The following is a 21,508-nucleotide window of genomic DNA, read 5'->3' on the forward strand; positions in this document are numbered from 1 at the left end:
CAGTTGACCAAATCTGAGACTAGGAGTGGGTCTAAAATGCACCTAGGCTCCTCTCTGAGAGGAGTTTAGAACTCACTGACTTCATGGGAGGGTCTCTCTCACAGTTTTACCTGATCTGTCCTCTCTGCATTAAGTCAAGCACACCTTCCTGTTGAGTCTTGTTAAACCACTGTCACATTTACCACTGAACTTTGTTACATCAGTAAAGGCCATTCTTGCTTCTATCTTGTGAGTGAAGTCCATGGGTTCAGCTGTGCCACGTGCCTAAGCCAATATTCTTCTCACTGAACCTGCCTGGGACCACAGCTGCAGTTTGTAAATGAGCAACTGGGATCAAGGTGCATTGGCCCTGGTAAACTCTGTATTGTCTGTCAAAGGTTGTTCTTAGTGATGTGCTTAGGGCTGAGTGGCTGTGCTGTAGCAGGAGAATAAAGTTCTATTGCAATCTCATTTCTGAATAAATGAGTGGGTGAACTGTGAGATTAAAGCTCATTCTGTGTGCTCAAGGAAGTTTTTCTGTTGATCTGGAGCCTGAGTACTCAGTGACACGATGACAGTGCAAATGTTCTTGATGGCAATAAAAGCCATCAGGCAGCTCAACCCATTGTGAGCTCAATTTCTTCAAAATGCTTTAATACTCGTCATATTTCTTGCACTCCAGTCATTGGAGAGGGTAAAGAAAGATGCAGAAACTATCCACTCATGATACCTTCTCAGACTTAGAAATACTGACTTCACTACTGGAAGTGATGACCAAAAGGAAAAGCAGACTTGCTTCTTCACTGTAGTTGACAGCAAAAAGAAGTCTAAAGAGAATTGGTTTTCTAAGTTTATTTTACTTGTTTTGTATTAAAAAGTCAATTTCCCTGATCCTGAAAACAAGTGAAACAATGTTTTCATTTATAAGCGATTGAAAGCAAAGCACCAGCTGATGTTTAATCATACTGTTACAAGCTGTTTAAGTTGAATTCCATTCTATAGCAGGCACTTTTCCAAAAGTGCTTTTACTTGTACTGTAAGATTGTATTCATTAAAACTTAGCATAAATTTTATGTTATAAAGACAATATTTCTGTGATCTCAGAGGAATGTTAGAAAAAAGCAGCCCTAACCTTGAAACATGATTTAAAAAAATTATCTCTGTCATCTTTCTCTTACAAATAATTGTAAATAAAATATAGCCTCTAGTATCTTTAACTCAAGACCTGATTTGAAATGTTTTGATAAAAATTAAACCTTGGGCTGATCAATAACATCTGCATAAATCTTGCATTACCTCCAAATGCACTGAGCAAGTGAGTAGCCAGCATACTCCCAAATAACTCCAAAGGTGATGAATTACCTGTCAAAGCTGTGGCTGTGGTGCATTTCCTGTGGATTCAGGTGCAGTTCTTCCTAGGATGACTTTGTCTTGCAGAGAAGTCAGAAACCACCCTTTAGAGTTGGTGGTAATCAGAAATTCCTGTAACTGTTTTTTCAGAAAGTTCTTTCTAAACTTTATAAAATGTTACCAGAATTTAAATAATAATAATAACTTGTCATAGCTGTTCTTCTTGCAGAACTTGTCCATGAAGATTGCAGGGAAAGCATTCTTTACAGGTTCTGTCAGCGAACTGAGTTCTGTTTTTAGGATAAAACTATAAGACTCATGGAAGCTAATGATTAATAAAACTTGTGACCAGAAAGCAATCAATGATTGCATTCTTTGTTAATAAATACCTTTAAAAGCTCTGGTCTCTGATTCATGGGAAGACAAGAGCACCAGTTTTACAGTTTGAGCTAACACTGTCCTTGTCCTGTGCATAGTGCAGAGGCCTCTGGGCTTGTGGGGTCTCCTCTACTGTCCTGGTTTTCCTGGGGCTTTGGGAGGTAGGACATCAAATGCCTCATACTATTAGTTGGCCATTAATTACTTCTATATAGGGATGGATCTGTCATTTAAGGACAAATGGACAAGACAGTAAGCTGTTAAATCTATGTTCTAAGCTAAAAAGTCAACAGGCTTGCTTCAGAGAAATGCTGCTGCTTTGCTTTCCTTTACCCATTTTTTTTAGACTGGACTGCCTGCATCTTCCAAGGGTCATCAGAGGCTGGAGTTCACGCTGAAGCCTGTTGGTAGGACGTGTGTTTGACCCTGGGAGCAGATGCTGAGGCCCTGGCAGGAGGGGCCCCTTTGTGAGCTCGACAGAGCCTGGTCTGGTCCTGCAGGTATGGAAGGTTTCCTCAGTACTCAAGTGTGTGGTGCAACCAGGCAGGCAAGTGCTCAGGGGAGACAGGCTTGCTTCTGCCCTTCATCCTCTTCCCTGGCCAAGAGCTTCTGAGTCATGGAAAGAACCTTGGGAAGGGAAGGTGCTGCTGGGCAGGGGCTGAAAGGGGCTGCTGGCTCGTATTTCTCTGGTAGCCCACACAGTGCTTGGGCAATACCTGCATGCTTTGAATACAAACATGCTATTTGTTCCTTCCTTCTTTGCTCAAACCGGTCTTAGCTTGCTGGACTGTATCTTCACGGAAGCTTTGTGCCCAAACCCACAAATGTTTCAAAGATAATTAATGTTTTATTTAGAGGGGCTTGCAGCTATTGGGAGGAATGTGCCCAGCTCTAGAGTTCCATGTTTGCATGGAAACCTTTAACACACTGGAAGAAAGACAACACTAAAAACTGCTAGGAGAGGTGGATGTGTTGAGACTTTCCTTTTCCTGCAGATCTAGACAGCCTGTGATTCCAGCCTTGCTCATAACCTGCCAAGTCTCAACTATCTCCTCTCCAGAGTATGTGTGCGCAGGTACGTGAACACACAGGTAGATGTGTACATCTTACGCTTTTAGATGAAACCTCTGATTGCTGGATGAGTTCTGATTTGCACCTGAAAACCCAGGATAACATAAAGCCTTGCCTTTTTCCTCCTAACACTGCTAAGAGCTGCCCTCTTCCTACCCTATTTTCCCTATAATGCTGCCTCCCAGCTTCCAACTTCAGAATTATTATTTTGAGATTAGAGAGAATAGGAACGGATTATTTTTTCTTTAAAGTCTTATCTGTTTTCTGAAGATGGTGTTCTCTAAAGCTGCAAGCCAAATACATTTTGTCTGCTTGGTTCCTTTGCTCCTCAGTGGCATCCCACAGATACAGAGAGCAGTGAGCTAGCTCTAGCCAGAACATAACAATTTTTATGGTTGGTTGTACGTGGTTTTTTAGCTCTAGTCTACTGAACTAAATGGCATTATGTTTTTTAACAACAGCAGAAAGTTTCACATGTTGTTGATTCCTTTCCATTTGTCAGATATTGCGTGGAAATATTTGTTAACTTTCTGTACCAAAGGCAGTTTGAGACCATAGAGTTGAAAATACAAAATTCCTCTTTTTAATTTAAATACAAACTCTAGTTAACTTCTAGTCCAGGACTGACACCTAGTTCTAAATGGAATGTCTCAAATGGAGTTCCTACTGACAAGGAATGCCTCTGCGTCCTTTTTGGAGCAGTTCCCACTCAGCCCGGTCAGCTCTGGACGCAGCAGGCTGCGGGGGCCAGCCTCCGGAATCCGGGAGACCAGAGGTCTGGCTCCTGGGTCCTTCCACAGGACCGCAGCAATAGAGGCAGGCGGTGGAAGAAGGAGGCAGGCTCAATTGTGGATGAAATCCGGAAGGTTTATTGTGTCTCCGAACAAGAGATCTCGCCGCCCGGGGGTGTCCAGCAATGAGCAACCCTGAACGTGCCTGCCAGGGGTTTTATGGGGGGTGGTGACAGGGGAGGGATGACCACGGCATCGAATCAGGGAAGGAGAAGGATGGGTCTGCGGGATGAGGGACAGAAGGGAACCTATCTTGGGAAAGGAAGGGAGGGATCCTCCCCCAAGACCAATCACTCGACGCCCCTGCCAGAACTTTCTAGAAGCTTGGGAGGGGTGCCGGAGCGATTGGCAGGGGTGTGGGAGGAGACAAATAGAGAAAGCAGGGTTATGAACACGAAACCAGGAGGGTATAAACTGGGATGGTACAGTAACACGAAACCCAAAGGGGAGACCCGGACTGAACCAAACAAGACACACTCCCACAAAGGAAGAATAGAAAAAACAGTCCTTGCACTCCTGGATTCTGTCCCTGTTTCTAAAGGCAGGAGCATCATGCCCTCGGTTCTGCAGTAATAGAAGATACTCACTGCTCAGTGGAGACTAAGTACATCTCCCACTTTTATGACTGCATTGGTTAAACTGTTCTGCTTAGAGCCAGTTTACAACAGAGAATGTCCCCACAGTGCACAATAGTAAACAAAAAGCCTAAAAAAATTAGCCAGGATCTTCATTTTGTCAGATCCTACTGATTGTTCTTGTGACTTGAAACAAATTGCTTCTGTCCTGCCTGCCCTCACATCTGGGCACTTTGTCTAGTTGCAGTGTGTGACAGTAGTATGAAAAGCAGTTACGTCTGTACAAATGATAGCTTGTGTCTCTACAGAAAAAATATTATTCTGTAAATGCTAAGCATTTTTTATTAGTTAAATGTAGATATTGGAAGCTAGAAACAAACAGCAGTACATAAATAACTTTAGCATATGGATACAGTTCATATTAAATTAGACATTCGCTATGCAAACTAATTTCTAGTCTCTTTTTTCTTCTCCTGGACTGTCTTTTGGACTAAATTAGCTGTAGGATTTGAAGCTTCTTGACAAACTCTGAGATGCTGATCCTGCCAAATTCTTGGGCAAGACCAGTGGACCTCCCTCACTTGGCACTCAAAAGCACACGAAGCTAGCTGTTTATTTCAGTTACAAATCTTCTTGGATATTCCTATTAATCTGCAATTTTCCTGTATGGAATCAGCTATATTTCTTCACAGTGTACTTCTCTGGTTTTAGTCTGTGCTACTTAAGCCCCTTGATATTTTTTCTTTTCCTGCTGAAAGAGGAAGACAGTCAGACCTGAATTTAAATTTATTGGAAGCACAAGCAAAGGAGTGGTGCTCTTTCTTTTTTTTTTGGACCCTGAAATTATTCCCTCTTCGGCAGAGGTTGCTGTGAAGCCAGTACAGTGTTTGCAGCTCTCAAATGTGGGCCAGGCAACAACCGTAGCGTAACAGTGTTGCAGTGAAGCTCCCGGGATGGGTTGTGCAAGCCCTGCTTTCTGCAGGCTGTATGCACAGAGGTGTGGGATGAGACAGGAGGAGCCTGTGCCCCATCTGCCTGTACTGGGTATGAAAGAATGTAATGATGCAAACACTTCCTTGGTTCAGAACGAGGGCTGTGTAGAGGGGGGGGTCAGACCCTTCAGCCACTGAATCAGCAAATATGATGGAAGCAGCTTTGCCAGCGCCACATTCAGAGCTACAATGAGCAGGGCAGGGTGAACTCTGCACTCTGCCGTCGTGCACAAGGGGATGCAAACGTGGTTGCTCTGATTCTGTGTATAAATTACTGCCCTTAAGCTATTTATAGGCATGTAAACAAGAATCTAAAGGAACTTATCTTTTATTCTTGGCAGAGTGCCATTCTGGTGAGCTCTCTGCTGGCATATGTTGTGCTGAAGAGCTGGAATGATTCAGCGTAGCTTTTCAGGGCTGAGTTGAATGTTCTTCTTGCACTGCTGTTCCCTGCATGCTGCTCTTCTTCTCTGCTGGGAATCCTTCTCCCAGGAGGGCCTGGCCAAGGAGCCTGCCTCCTACAGCTGTGTCATGGAGCTTGTGACAATCTGCTCTCTTGACTCGTGCTCAGCCTGGTTCAGCTGCTCTGTGCAAGATCTCGCTATTTTCCTTTGGCATTTGCATGAGACCAGCACACAAATGCTTCTGATCATGAAAATCCCGTGTATGACTGTGAAGTAGCTGCCATAAATTAAAAACTGGGAGGAGAAAAAGGCAGACCAATTAATGAAAAACACATTAGAGATATGCTGCTTCTTTGGAGATGACAGTCACTCTTTTTTTCTTGTGTTCTGACAGTTTCTCTACGTTTGAGAATTTGCTTTGTGATAAAGCAAAATCTCAGCTTTGTGAACAGCATTGTGAAATGAAGAACTGCTCCTTTCTTCCATTCCTTATGCCTCTTAACAAATGTCAGATGGGGAGAGGGATAAGAACAGGATTTTTTTTTTCTATTAGGGCAAAATGTAGTAGCAGCTTCATTACCCATGTAGTCATGAATCTGTTTGAAGAGTCTGAGTTCATCCTTGTTTTGCTTTTGCACATTTCAGTGCTGTCACCACAATGGCTTCAGTAAATACACTGTGATTTTATATCAGTATTTCCAACAACCGTGGCAAGGCTGTTTACGAAGTCCTACATATTCCTGTCCTTAATTTTAAAGATGTAATGTTTGTGTCAATCTTTACTCTTTCAAAGTCACTTTTGCTTTCTCTGTGCAGAGTGTGAATAGCTTTAGTCTTCTTCAGATCCATTAGAGTAGACAGCTGCCCCAGCTGAGAGCCCATCTGAGAAAATGCAGAAGTCAGTAGGTTTCAGTTGACTTCAGCATGAGTGACATTAGATTTACTGAAGATAGGGACACTCTTGTAAGATAGAATATCCCATCCGAAATGGAGTGCCCAAGCTATGGGCAGAAGACTTTATCGTACATGTTGAGATACAGACCAGGTTTGCTCCAGAGCTAGAATTAGAAATTACTTGAGCTGAAATAACTCATATAATCCAGACTGTGTCTCATAATTTTGAACTCCCATTCTGCATCTGACAAAACCAGTCTGAGCTTTTGGGAAGAGAGGATGTTGTTCAGCGTCCTATTAGTTACCAAAACTGGTCAGATAGCATAGCCTGGTTAATTATGTTCTGGTGTATCTCCCTTTAAAAGTCAAAGACCAGCATCTTTAATCCTAAATGCATTAAAAGGCAAAAGGGAAGAATGATGACAAATGATGATGAACAATGACAAGGGAAGAACAAGATGTCCGGATTTCTATGGAAGAAAGAGGAATTAAGTTGTGCTTTGGCATAAGAATTTCTTGGTAAACTTTTGAAGATGACTTGGCTGAGCAGTAAATAGGAAGCAAGGTAACAGCACTTACCTGAGTCACCATGTCCAGTCCCAAACCTCTTGAATCTACAACAACAATTGTGAGAATGGTCTGAATCAGCAGGGCAATGAAGTTGTTCAATCCAAACATCAGGGCATAGCGTTCCATGCTCATATTGACAGCGATCTGGAACCTAATGGGAGACTGGCAGGTCAGTCACTTCCCACTGGGAAAGCTGTTGCTGTCTATCAGTCAATGAAGAGAAAATGATCAATGGAGATGGTGCATCAAGGACACAGGAAATGGTGCTTCATTTGGTTGTTTGGTTCCTTGCTCTCTAAAAAAAAAGTCTGGGGTACCATAGTGTATTTTAATGGTTTTTTGAACTGGCATGGGCTGCTTTTCCAACCCATGCTATCAGGTGATCAGGTAGAATGTCAGTTCTCTGTACCCTCCCTTTTTGTTCCTTTGCCTTCACAGACTGCCTCTGACAGGCTGTGAAGTGTCCATGGCTGGAAGCTTTCAGAGACCTGGCCAGGCAGTGTTGTGACCTGCTCTGGCACTGGCAGCAGTTCTGCCCTGGCTGGGAGGTTGGGCTCGAAGGTCACTGGGTATCTTCTAACCAAACTTTCTGTGGTGGTGAGTCACATTTTGCTTTGTGACTTGACAGTGGAGGTAACATGCTGCTTATTTCTGTCAAGAGTCTGTAGATTTTACTTGCAGTATCTTTTTTGACAATAATCAGAACATCTTTCCTTGCAATATATATCTCCAAAGTTTCTATACAAACAAAAGGGTGTTATTCCTTCGAGACTCATTTTCAGTTATTTTAGCTTGCAAAATTTTGCAAGATTTTACTTTGTTGTTTTTTTTTTCAGAATATATTGAAATAGTCCAGGTGTAATTCACTATAATGTACTAACAATCTACCAAAATGAAAATAAAGGGCTCACTTGGCTTTCTTCAAGATAGGCATAACCTTGCCATGCATTATAATTTTGGCAGCTTTTAAAAATGGTATCTGATTAATTTTGGGGTTTGACAAAAAATGCATCTAGTATTTTTGTTAATGAAATAGTGTGGTATGTCTGAAGACATTCTAAGCAATAAAATGACTGGAGCAATAACATTTTATATTTATTACACAGGATAAAATATTTGTTATTAATATTATTTATATATTTCTATTTATGACAACAGAATAGCTTGGTCTCCTATGAGATCTTGTCTGAGTTTATACATCCAATGTTCCCTTTCATTCCTTCTTTACATCTTAATATCAGTAATGATTATATATATGAAAGTATGTTGGGGAACACTCTATGTTGAATCTTTTCCTGCATTCATGCAGTTCATGGCATGCTAAAAGGTTTATCAGAAGGGGGTCTAGACATATGGTGATCTTAAAGGATGGCTTGCCCCCTATTGTTCACTCTGCATCTTTCTTGCCAGGAAGGAGCGAAATGGCTTCTACATTTTGCTGTTAGTAATTGCCTTTAGTAATAAAGTTATCTTGTACCTTGTTTAATTTCTGCTTAGGTAAATGTTTGATGTCCTTTTGACAATTTTTCTTTCCTGGTTGTTTGGAAGAATGAAAACAACATAACCAGACATTTAAATGTCCTTGTCCTTACCTAAACAGTTATGTCTAGCATTAGGTCAGCTACCTCGGAGGAAAAGGATGCCCAAAGCAAACTGGAAGTAAGGTCAGTATTCTGTGCATGATGGCAGCACTGTGATGTTTTGTACTTACGTTGCTATTGTCAGGAGGAACATATAGCATGCCTTGAAAATGAGATAGCTAGCATAACATGCCCAGATGTTGGTAGAGAAGTGCATGAGAAACAGACAACCAGCATCTATTGCAGAGAAGATCCCTAAAGCCAGTTCACCAAAATGGTCCCAGTTAATCTTCATATATTGTACTAGGAAAGATGTTACTGAGCCTAGAAAAAGAGAAAAAAACATGTGTAAAAGTTGTATCTGTTCCACAGCTTGTATGACCAAGTCTTGCCAGTCTCACATGCTGAAAGGCGATGCTGAATAATGAAGCAGAGTAGTCTGAAGTTTGAAAGCATTTCTAATGACTTCTGCAGCTGTGCAGATGACTGGTCATTTTAAGACAACTGCATAAATCAAGTCTCTGCCATTCCGTCCTTGGTGTTTTATTCCACAGGATAAACTGTAATGTAGAAGGATTCATTATTTAGGTGTCTGTTCACAGCATGTTATCTCTGGGGAGAGAATCAGGAACATGGTTTGGAGTTCAAGAAGTGATTTCTTCCAGCTTCTCCTAGTTGGAAGGAGAACAGAACTAGGCTAGTAAACCTTCTATTGTAACAGTTTAGCTCTGGGCACCTCATAGAGGGGGTAAACTGTCAAAAAAGTGAGTTTTGAGGTGTCAAGGAAGTATATCTAAGGAAATGAAAAAGGATTGGTTTGCTTTTGGTGGGACTCCTAGAAGATGCATCTGTTGCAAAGTTAAGCCATTTGACTGCCCATCTTGGGGTCCCAGACAATTTTAAAAATTCTATAATTATACACTGAGAAAAAGGCAAGTCCACAAGAGAGAGAAATTCATCAAGGAGTAGATACTACAGGAGGGCTTCTAGTTCATTATTTACTTGGTCTATTTAGTTTCCCACTGCAAGAGTAGTATCTGTTTCTCCTTAATGTCTGTAAGGGTAACCTGAATGACCAGGTGTGGAGTAGAGGTGTTTATTTCTCCTGGTAGAATACACCCCAATGTCTTGTGCAAGTTCTTTACAGCAGCACAGTAGGCAGGGTGCTATCCTCTGATGTTACCTTTTGATAACCTCACTTTGCTTGTGTGGTGTGAGCGTCTACTCCTGGTGCAAAAGTAGAATGGTTCACGTCAGTATCATAAGGATTCAATAGGGCTTTTCCCCCCTGCACTTTGTATCCTGCAATGACTAGAATTTTTCTTTTTGTCTGGTTGTACAAGGGTATTTCACTAGAAAAACATCTTAACGGGAGTATGATATACTTTCTGTGTAAAATTTTTATGAAAAACTTCTCTCATATGTGTAAGCTGATATCATTGTTATGGGAGCAGTGCAATACTTGTTTTGGGGAAAAAAAAACACCAAATAGCCTCATCCAAAGAAACATGGGTGCCTCTGAATGGGTTTACCAGCTAGATGCAATGTCTTTGGGACTTGCATATTTTCTGCATGCTGGTAAGATACAGTTATTTGTCCGGTCCTAAAGAAAAACCAACATAACTCACATTTGAACTGTTGTACATCAAAGACCTAGGTCTGGAATGCACAGGATGTGCACTGGCTCCCTGGAGCGCCTGCAATGGAATGGTACTTTGAAAGTTTACTAAAGTGAAACTTCAGAGGCTGTCATTGTGATCAATGTTTAAACATCAACTTACTCAGAAACGTTGCTATTGCTTCGACAGCTCCGTTGTACACTGCGGAGCTGTGGGACGGGGCTCGGAAGTCCCACAGCACCTGGACATAATTCACGACCTGGTTAAAGCCGGCCGTGGCCAGAGCCCACCACAGGGACCAGTAGAGGAGTTTGCGGGAGCTGTAGCAATCCCTCAGGTCCTTGGCCAGCTGCAGCAGCACGCTGAGCATGTGACTGTGAGGCCTGGCATTCCCAGCCTGGGGCTGGGGGGTCGGGCCCCTGGCAGCAGGGTTGGGGCTCTTTTCCTCTTGGCAGCTCGAGGGCCTGTGGGAACCGCCTGCAGCCACCCCTTTATCAGCCCCTGGGAGAGGCTCAGAGGTGTCTTTCCTGTGGAAGAACATGCTCCTCTGGGGCATGGGCAGGAAGAATGAGCACAGGAATGCCAGGGACACGGAAGCCAAGGTGATGGCATTGAGGTAGAAGTAGGAGACGTGTGCTAAGGACACCAGCAGCTGTCCCAGCACAGCGGCCACGGTGGCTGCCACCAGAGTGACACTCCTGCAGTAGCTGGTGACCCTCTGGTAGTGCTGGGTGCTGACCACGCTGTAGATGTAGGCATAATAGGCCACCTCAGTGGCTGTCACCATGCCATAGAAGAATTCCACCACCTGCATGGCCATGACTCCATGTGCAAAGAGCAGCAGGAGCCACGTGATGATGAGGCTGATGCCCTGAAGGAGGAGGACGGGCTTGTAGCGCACATAGTCTGTGAGCAGGAACACTGGGAAAAGGAGAGCAAGGTAGGAGTATGTCCAAACTGGGAAAATCTGGTTGGTAACCTAGAAGAGGAGAGGAAATGCCAGTGTTTTTATTGTTGAGGAAAGAAAGTTCATGTATTTTAAATGGTGTTGTAGAGGGAAGTTTTTTCTCTGAAGGAATTCATAAAATATATAACCACATTGAATCAGCATGGGACTGTTGGGCAGACAAATGGATCCTGGATCCATTAAATGGATCTATTATTTATGCAGTCTGCTGCAAACGGTAACCTGCCAGAGCTGGTTAAAGCTGTGTGCTTGTTTTTTTCCTTTTTATCTTTGTTTAAAAATTTTAAAGAATGTTTTCCCTTTCTATTTTCACTACTTCAATTAAAACAAATCGTAGAGTAAAATCATACCTCATCTGTGGTCAGGTTTTTATCTGGTCCTGTTAGATAGGGTGTTAGGAAAGGTTCTGATGGTTTCATCATGTAGAAGAATCCATAGAGGCAGAGGATCAGGGTGGGAAAAGCCCAGGTGTTGGTTTTTTCTTGCTTCCAGCAACCCATGGCCTCTGCAGCAAAGCTGAGGAGAAAGTTTGTTAGAATGATGATACTGCCCATGCAAGTGCAAAGAGATCTTGTAATTCATTTTTATTTTGTGGTTTCTGATGCCAAGGGGTGCTCTTTAGAGGTTGACAGTTCAAAAAAATTTTTATTTGTAATGTTAAAGTGAACAGCTATCCCTTACAGTTGTCTGCTGCTCTCTTTGTAGAAAGTGCATAAAAAATGAATTTGAAGATCCTTAACTGGGAGACAAACTACCCTGTCATTCCATCTGCACTGACCAAGATAAACACAGGAAAAGCCTTTCTAGATAGAAGTGGCTGAAGACAGCTGAGCACTGAGATTTCCCTCAACACCATGACTGATCACAGCCAAGCACTTTGCTGAATGACAAGTAACTAGTTCCCAATTGCTGTTTTTTCTCCTTTGCCTCCTAGATGTGCATGGCTTTCCCGTTATGGAGAGCTAGTAGCTCTGGAGCCTAGAAGATGGGAGTTGCTAATAAATACAGAAAGGATGTCAAGTCAGATTCTCATCTGGAATTGCCTGCATCAGAAGTCCATTTTGGATACAGACTTCGTATTTTCCATGTATAAAAGTGGTCACAGAAGGTTAACAGTCCATGCTAAAATGAAGTAAAGCGGATATTTTTGTTCTTGTCACTAGGTGAGATGATGGAATAAATTAAAATTTGCAACTCTGCTGGACAGAGCCCAAACAGAAGTCAAAATGGGTGTAATGGGGACATGCAAAGTAAATACACAGTAAGTTAATATCCATATTCATGTTAGTATAGGCAATGTCAAGAATCTTAATGTGTGCAATTTATCATTTGGAGTCCTTTGGAGTTTGCTTATTAGCAGATGGGATTTCTATCACTTTGCTTTGAACTTTTATCAACTTCCCTCCCAAGAACTCTTTTTTTTTTTTTTAAGGCAAAAAATGTATTTTAAAAAATCTTAAAAATGAAGTAGTGTTTTTTCATAAAATTATTTGTAAAAGCTGAAGAAAGGTCTATTCAGCCAAAACCAGTCATGTCCTGATGAGTACATCACTCCAGGTTGGATGGGCAGAGGATCTTTTTTTATAGGATGTGATATGTATAAGGCAGTAGGCATTATGCATCTTCTTTTCTAACTTCATGCTATGGTAGCACATTTTACTGACAGCCTGATCCACTAAGAAATGTGTGCAGATCAAAGGGAATTTGAATTCCTTTGCTGTGTAACAGCTGAAAGCATGGACATTACAGGAATTCCAGCAGAAAAGAACCGGGCTCTGTGTCAGCTCTGCAGTGTGAACCACTAGATGGCAAGGTGACCCCAGCAAGGCAAAACGAGTTCGGGAGGGCTGTGAGATACTGAGCGCTCCAGGAAGGAAACATTTCTGCCCCTTCTTCCTCCCCGGCTGTTGTAACATGAGGCTGCTGCAAACGCGGCTTTGGCAGGACGAGTCTGAGCCCTGCCCAGGATCGTGCTCATTTAGACACCATAACACCCCCAGGCTCTCCTCTCACGTGGTAATCATTAAAGCCATACGGCACCCCAGTGCTGTGGGAATGCTTCATGTGATTCTGAGAAAGGCATCGAGAAGACTGGGGTGGAGAGCATCTCTAGCACTGTAATGAGAAACATTTGTACAAGTCAGCTTTGGGAAGTAGCCAGGGCGTATTTTCCCCTTTCCAGCCTAGATTCTCTGCTCTGGTCTCTTTCAGGTCCTGCCTTGTTTGTTCACCCCCCAGCAGGCTGTGTGACACAGGGGCAGCAAGTCTCATGTAGCTTGTCAAAATATCCCACATCCTGGGAGGTGAGTGGGGCAAGCTGCTGCCTCTGCAGGGCTCGCAGCGCGCTTGTGCTCCCCCTCAGATGCTGCCCATCAGCGGCCGGGCTTTGCCATCCTGTGCAAGAATTCACGGTTTCAGCTGTACACAGAACTTCAGGTGTGCCCTGGTCACTGCATCCCTACAGTGCCAGCACGTGCACTGTTTAGGGTTTTTGGCTAGACCTGTACCTCTCACCTGCAGTTTTGCTCTTTGAGGTGCCACCGTTAGGCTGGTAGGTAAGTCAGGGGGGAAGTTTCCCACTTGATTTAAGCAGCTGTGCAGAAAAAACCCCTGTCACTGGTGCTGAGCTGGGAAGCATAGCGGGCTGAGGGCTCTCAGGGGCAACCCACTCTGCCACTGGAGAGTGGGAGATGGTGTCACCCAACCTGCAGTGGGGTTTGTGTTCCCCTCACACTTCAGCCCTTGGCCAGCAGTAAGCCCCCCCCAGCTCTGCAGCTGCTGTACAACCCCTCCTTTCTGGATTCATGACCACAAACCTCTGACAACCAGAGCTCTGCCTTGGTGCTTGAGGGGGAGGAATCCAATTTGTTCCCGGTTCAGTCACCCCATGTGGTCAATTAGTCTTTTGTAAATCTAGGGTTTTGTTCACTTTTGAAGAGATTTTAGGATGCCTTGGTGCTCTGCAACAAAACAATCCTATATTTCTTTTTTCCTTCAGCAATTCTTGGTGCCATAGCTGTCAGCTCTTCTACACACAGCCTAACAGCCTCCCAGGTCCCCACCAGATTGCTCTCTTCTTTCCTCCCACTTTTCCTTGTCATTGCAGGATTTCTGATTTCTAAAGTTCATATATAATCATACCTTCTGTGCTGGAGCTCTTCCTTTCTTACTTCCAAGGGGAAAGCCTCCTTATAGTATTTCCAATCTTACTTCAGGTTGTCCTGTGTGTATTGCAGCTACTGGACTCTGGGTTTTGTGCTTTTCCTGTTCTTCTGGTATTACAGCTTGCCCTGACACCTCCTTTGAAACGGCCTCCAGCTGGCTTTCTTTCAGCATCCATGTTCAGCACCCTTAAAGGAACAGCCAGATAATCCTGGCCTGTCTTTGCTCCAAGGCAGCAGTAATTCAAGACCCAAACTACGGTTTGGTGCCTGACTAGCACAAAATCAATAGAGGTAGTCATTTTCCCAAAGAATTTTGGATCTATTTAACAGGATGTGTGGCTTGGGAGCCATCTGTGCCTCAAACTGGCCTATATTACAGAGGGAGCAGTAGCTCTGTGTGGGTAGTGACAGAGGTGAGGGCGAGCAAATACCACTGTTGTAAGATTGGAATGTATCCACACTACTTACATGGGGTTTCAAACTATTCTGACAAATTTAAAAAGTAAAAAGTAAAACACCCTGCTCTGCTTCCTCTTGACTTACTTGCTGGCAAATTTGTTAGTTCTTTTGCTTAGGCAGGTTCTCACATTGCTGCTGAAGATGGGGATACTGCCCTATAGTCAGCTTCAGAAGATTCTGTGGGACTCACGACAACAGAGTATACTCTGTGAAATGTACAGATTTTCACAAAAAGTATGTACAGAAATCTAGATCTACTCCCACCCTGGTCCCAAAACATGTAAGTCTGGAATGAGGGATGTAAAAATTATTTAGGAATATGACCAATACAGTAGGAAAATTTGTAAATCTTTGTAAATAACACTGAATTATCCAATCAGAGGAAGGCAGCATCTTGGTTCACACACAGTAAAATGGAACAGCAACTTTATGGACATGTACATGAATATGAAAAATATATGACATTCCTTGCTGGTCTGATGAGTGTCCCAGCTCAGCCAGTCCTTTGTCTTCACTCTTGGCCAGATTTTGCAGCCTTTTTTCCTTCTACCCCTCAACAGTCTATACTACAGGATTAGTGATGTTAGAGGGGCCATCTCTGCCTCTTGCCTTTATAATTTGTTTGTTGGCCTTTGTCCCTGAAACCATCTCCTCCTGCCTAGGACAGTGCTGTGTACTTACAGAGTCACAGCTGGGAGGGAGCCATAATGATCATCATGTCCTAGTCCCTGCTCCTCCCAGGACTATCTCAAATGATACCTTGTGACTCAGTGTGTCATCCAGACGCTCCGTGAATGCTGGCAGCTTCTGTAATATGTGTGAAACTGATGCATGAATGGAATGTAATAACTCCTTTGGGCACTTTCTGAGCCATCAGTCTCTGTCTGACACTGATCCCAGAGCTATCTTAGTTCTGTTGACCCTGCAGCTATGGGACGTGACAGCCCCTCTGAGAGAACCCTGTGTATACCTGCATTTGGTTTTATTCTCATGAACTCTTGTTAAAATGCAGAGAACCCTTTAGGGAAAGAGTGTTACTTGGGGTTTGCATTGACTTACTAAGAATCCAACTCAAATATCTTGACACTGAGAAAAACGGCAAAATTCTGCTTTTCCTGTAACACAATAATGAGGAAGAATGATTTAAGTAACTTCCAGGCATTGAAATTTGGTTTCTTTTCTTTCAGATCCTCTCTTCTCATAGTCTTCAGTCCACCTTGTTTGTAATTAAAATTTCATGCTTTTTCACTGATTCACATTCATGTGAATCAGTGAAAAAGCATGATGGAAGACTGTAAAACTGCGATGAGCTTATGCAAGTTTTTGGTCAACTTGAGCCCTATGCCATAAGCTGCCTGCAGCAGAGCATGGCTGCTGGGTTTGAAGGGGACTACACTCTTTTCATGAAGAGTAGTTAGAAGCAGAAGTGTTGTTCTGCTTGGTGGGTGGGCTGGGGGATCTGTTTCTAGTTGACATCCCAATTCTGTTCAGTTGGGAAAGGGAAGATTTTGTAAGAGAGGAGGAAAGGTGAGTTTTATTGTTGTAGTATATCCTAAACAGTTAATCTAGCATGTCTCTAATGAATCAAGGAGATAGGACAATTCTGAGAGGGGAAGGAAAGGCAGTAAAGGAAGGAGACTGCAAACCTCTGTCATCCAGATCCTTTCTCCTGCCTCTGCTGCCCCTTGGACTCAATCCTGATATTATCTCTGGTGCTTCACAGGATGGCACCAAGGCTGAGAGGCTCACATTGGCTGTGTGAGGTGTCTCTCTATCTGTAAGTTTGGTCACTGGCTTTCAGCTCACAAATCACATCTGTTTCTTGACACCTGCCCAACTCAGACAAAGAGACTTCTTCAAATGAAACTGAAGGCTTGTTCTTTTTGAAGAACGTGTACTATGCTCTCTAAAGCAAGCAATAGCAAAGAAAATTTTCTGTGGCTAATACTGAAGATTTTTCTCCATTCGTGGCCAAATACAGCCTATGCACAGAAAGGTTCCAATGGCAGTTATAAAGATTAAAGTGTATTTTTGTCAGATTTCTCAGACCCAGGAGTATTCACAGGACATGTAACTTTCTGACTTATGGATGAGCTGATCTTTATCTTTTCTCATGTACTGCATGCTCATTTTGGGAATGAGCTGCTCTCTGCACTCTGGCCCTGAATCCCAAGGTGTGTGGGTGAGGGTTTCCATAACTTGCTTCTCAGCTGAGTCTTGCCCCAGCTTCCCAAGGTGGAAGGGCATTCATATGTCTCAGGTGCTTTTCGTCTGAGACACAAAAATGAATATGCAAATTTCAGTTTGGGATGTTTAGCTAGAAGGTACTAAGGGCATTACTACAAGGGGTAGGTTAGGAAATACATTCAACCAAACGAATGTTTCAGGTACTTGGTTTAAATGTAGACTTACAGCTGCTTCCTTATTAAAAAGTAATGCCATAAGGCTATTTTTCACTATGCTGCACCTTACCTAAGCATAATGCCCACCCTTTTTATCCATTCATTCTTACTCTTGTCACTGGACTGCCCATTGCCACTTGCACCATGAAAGGCAGTGGCTGCTGGTAGAAGTGCAGGATCTGGAACAAACAGCTGTGCCATTAATCATCACCCTGAGACATTTTGGGAGGGGAGGTTAATTCTTTTTCTTACAGGCAGCATTTTTGTGGTGGCACATTTGGGCACAAACGAGGCCTGGAGCTCTTGTTATAACATGCTACCAACGTGGTATGGAGCACATAAAAGTCCTGTAATGGGTTTATAAAGACTGGTTGAACCTACCTTGGCCTGCAGAGCTGTGCTTAAAGCCCCTTTTGTACACAATGAAGTCTGGGCCAGTGTGTTGAAAGGAGTCATTTACCCTCTTAATCTGTTATTGGCCAGGGAAAGATAAGTTGCATTAGCTTTCTGCAATATAAGTCACTGGCTGGTTTGTCTCTGCTTTTGGTTACAGTTTCATTGCTGAATTCACTGTAGGTGACAGGTTACCAATGTAGCTGTGAGAGGCTGGGCAAGGAGCATTCAGTTACAGTGGGTGTCCCCTTGGAAGCATTACCAAGACTTTACAGGCATCCTTACTAGCATGTCAGTGACCTGCATTGCAGCTCTCTGATTTGCTCTGTGCAAAAACCTCTCAAGACCGTGGGAGGTTTCCAAATAAAGGTGTTTCCCATTGTCTGAGGACTGGGTTTGTTGGCTGAGCAGCCTTTTACTTTCTCACTCTTACTGGCACAAGGCACACTTGGCTCTCCCAGCTGAGGGGTGCAAAGCAGTGAGGTCCAGAGGAGCTGAGCCAAAAAATAGTTCAGCATGTGGAAGTACCTGCTGATCGGCTGCAAAATTCATTGTTCAAAATGAAGCTGTGAGCTTTGTGGTATCTTCCTATTTTCTTCATAGGTCTGAGAATGTTGGACAATTCAATTTCATCTCTTCTTTTTGTCTGGGTGGTTTTTTTTGTTTTTTTCTTTGTTTGTTTTTTTAATGTTTCAAAACTACTGAACAGCAACAAAAAAATCAAGCAAACGAGTTGAATAGATGGTAAAATTTCCAAGACTGAGCAGACGGATGATATCTCATGTATGGTCTCCCTCTTGGCATCAGGGTGTATTTTGGTCCTAACTGCCAAAGTTATTTCTGTTGTAATTGTATCAATAGCAAATTACTGTCTTGAGACTTCTAAAATTGAGAACTGAAATTCCAAAAAGATCTGAAGTTTACTGGAAAGTGGAGAAAATCCTTCTGTTGCATTCAATGAATGCTACAGCAGGACAGAAAGGCTGAGAGAAGAATAGGTTATACCTTAAGTAGGTCCTTTAGTTTTCCTTATATTTTTCTTCCAGATCATCAGTGGAGGACAGGAACTACTCCTTTGTCAGTAGAATTCTCTGAGGATTTTCCTTTCTAATAAAATGTTACGAGGTCACTGCTATAGGTTTGCAGCTGACTTTTGTGCAAGTGCTGACTGTAGCTGGGAGCACCAGGCTCTGGTGTCCCTCTGTCTCCTACACTGTCTGTCAGCTCTTAGAAGCCATCAGTGTTTAAAGGAAGAACAGCAGTTTTTTGTTTATCAATGAAGTGGAGAAAGATGATTCTGGTGAGAAAAAAGTGGCTGAATTTTGCTATGGCTGCAAAGTAATCTTTCACCACTACTTTGATGTCAAGATTGTCTGTGTGCTTCACAAGCTGGTTTTGAGCTCTTCCATTCTGCAAACTGTGATTGAGGGAAACACATCTATTGACTCTAGCTAATAAGAATATTTTGCGTAATACTTTCTTGATATGACCTACATGTTACATGTAAGAATGAGAAAATTGCTTTCAGAAAATATCAAATGCTATAAAAGTTAAGGCCTGTTTTGTCATCAGTGCCAACCGCAGACCAACCCCTTGATGAGCTCCTTGTGATGAATGAGCCAGCCAAGGTCCATGAAACCACTCTTGCAATTTTTTTTTTAATTATGGGGGAGGGGGGTTGGTTCTCGTTGTGTTTGTTTGTTTGTTGTTTTCTGTGGTTCTTTTTAGAAATGAAAAAAACCCCATCTTTTTTACTCAGTGCAGTCATTGTTACAGTTGGTAACAGTGAGCAAAAAATGAGCAAAGAAGAATTGCTTTTAGGAGATGAGGAAGAATATAAAACACTCTATTAAGCTTCACCTTTAGAATTTCTAACTACAGTTAGAAATAGATGTATGTAGGATGCTTATCCCAGCAACCAAAAAAACCTCCCCTATCTCCAAGTTTGATGATTGGGCCTGGTGACTTTACCACCTTAGTTGTAGTTTTTGTAACAATGCCATACGATCCAATTCAATGCACACTCTTTGACCGTGCTTTAGTCTTTCTTGGATTGCACACTTTTAAAATCTCCAGTTAATTAACAAAAGGGAAGTGATATATAGGTCAAAGAAATCTCACTTGAATTGGTTAATACTTGTAATGACTAATGCTCACTTACTGTGGATTGCCAAAGAGAGAGGAAAAACCTGAAGGGATTTCTAAGGAACTTTCCATGTTGAAAGATCACTTTCCAGGGTGTGTTCCCCTCTAGGCTTATTCCACAAACCTCCCACTGGTGGCAGATATTGTCCTGTCGTCACGGATGGATGTATCATTTCAGAGATGCAAATTTACATTTGCACAATCTGTGTGTGCAGGAAGTTTCAGCCCAGCACCTCCTCTACCATTTTTTTACCCTCAAGGTCCATCTCATTACAGACACCATGGGAGACTGAATCATTGCAACAGCCCAAGTAGTGTCAAGTCCTGCTGGAGGAGCATTTGTCACATTTTGACAAGTGCTTATATCAAATGGGCTGCTTCATTTAATGCTAAACCCCTAATGACACCTAGAACAGGCTTATAATAAGCCATTATGCTGCTAGTGTTTGCTTAAAAGTAAGAATTCTTGCACTTAAAGTGTCTGGAGTTCTTCTAATACCTTGATTTCTTGCCAGCTCAGAAGACTTTTGATGATAGAGTCACCAAAGTCCTTTGGGCTTTTTTTGTTTGGTCGGTTGTTTTTTTTCATCAACAGTGTGTTAAGTTTTATCCATTTCATGAAGAAACAATTTTTTTATGTGGTCCAAGTTTTTTTCCAAGTGCCTTCACCTTCCTGTCCTTTCAAAGGCAGAGCAGTAACAGTGTATGTGTTGTACTCTGGAGCTCTGGCCCTGGTTCCCATGTCCCTCGATGTCCTAGGCTAGGTACAAACATGCATAAAAGAGGACCAGTCTTTGATCTGAGGAAGGCTGAGCCAACTTACTTGAGGAGATGTTCTTGTAAAACACAGGTCACTTTGGAATAGCAGATTTCTGTCAAGCCCAGATGGTTTGACTTAGAACATCTTTTGTGTCTTAAAACAGTTTATTTGTCTCTGGTTCTTGCCTTGTTGTTTACAGGAGCACCTGATGGTTGTGAGCAGGCTTGAGTGGTTGGACACAGCATCCTCCTCAAAGCCCCAGCCAAGGGCCCAACCAACAGGGCACTTTTGGGGCTGGCTGGAGTTGTCTGGGCTAGCAATAAGTAAGAAAGACTTTGAAAATGGGGACAAGCAAGATAATGCTTGAAGCAGCCAAGGGAACCCTGCAGAAAGAGAGGAAAAATTACCCTGGCAGATGTTTCCTTAACAGGAGCTAGGGCAAGGCTGCCCTTTTTAGGGCCTCCAAATGCCTCACAGAAATCAAGAGGTGAGGACCAAGGTCCAGAAAAGGGGTGTAGGAGGGTAAGAAAGTCAGTGATCTCGGTTGTGTTATGCAAAAGAACCTGTAAGAGTCAGGATGGAAGGGATGTGGTGGTGTGGTTTCCTTGGGAAAAGAGCAGGCCTCTTGGAAAGAGGGAAGTCCAAGCTAGCTGGTTTGGGCAACCATGGTTTAAAGCTCCTGATAGGAAAGTCCCTATAACGTAACCATGGAGTGCTGAAAAGCTGCAGTGATTGCAGCACTTGCCTTGAGAGGGCCTGTGTCCACAGCTGCTTGACACAGCCACTCCACAGGGTTAACTAACAGCTATTTAAAATGATCTTGATTGGTTTTTGTGTGGCAATCCAAAATAAGCAGGTATTACTGGGTATTTTTAAGCCAGTCTTCCAGTAACACATGACAAAACCCTGGCTGTGTTAATAATGTACTAAGTAGTCCAAGTAATCACATGTTCCATATGTCAAGAATGACTTAGTAAAACCTTCATGAGTTGTCTTGGTCAACTTAAAACTTTAC

General features: G+C 42.8%; 1 protein-coding gene and 1 long non-coding RNA gene across 7 annotated transcripts; one reads left to right on the forward strand and one right to left on the reverse strand.

Moving 5' to 3' along the window:
* Positions 1–1,776: 1,776 nt before the first annotated feature.
* LOC121670871 lies at positions 1,777–20,498 on the forward strand. The gene is made up of 5 exons (XR_006018308.1): positions 1,777–1,868; positions 2,054–2,207; positions 2,703–2,782; positions 12,105–12,431; positions 13,382–20,498. It is a non-coding gene; the product is annotated as an uncharacterized LOC121670871 (long non-coding RNA).
* On the reverse strand, positions 4,459–14,400 carry LOC121670866 (thiamine transporter 2-like). Of its 6 annotated transcripts, none has more exons than XM_042041737.1 (6): positions 14,312–14,400; positions 11,521–11,686; positions 10,366–11,182; positions 8,716–8,908; positions 7,014–7,155; positions 4,459–5,834 (listed from the first exon to the last, which is right to left on the reverse strand). In XM_042041737.1, the coding sequence occupies exons 2-6, from the start codon at positions 11,668–11,670 to the stop codon at positions 5,655–5,657; spliced, it is 1,482 nt and encodes a 493-aa protein (XP_041897671.1). In that variant the 5' UTR covers positions 11,671–11,686; positions 14,312–14,400; the 3' UTR covers positions 4,459–5,654. The 6 variants fall into 6 exon arrangements, with proteins under 6 accessions (XP_041897671.1, XP_041897674.1, XP_041897676.1 ...); XM_042041740.1 differs by having other exon boundaries at positions 5,596–5,834; positions 7,014–7,048; XM_042041742.1 differs by having other exon boundaries at positions 5,743–6,904; positions 7,014–7,048.
* Positions 20,499–21,508: the final 1,010 nt, after the last annotated feature.

The sequence above is a fragment of the Corvus kubaryi genome, unplaced genomic scaffold (assembly GCF_017639235.1).
Source record: "Corvus kubaryi isolate FWS band 111438036 unplaced genomic scaffold, C.kubaryi_AGA036_p1.0 37397, whole genome shotgun sequence".
Lineage (NCBI taxonomy): Eukaryota > Metazoa > Chordata > Aves > Passeriformes > Corvidae > Corvus > Corvus kubaryi.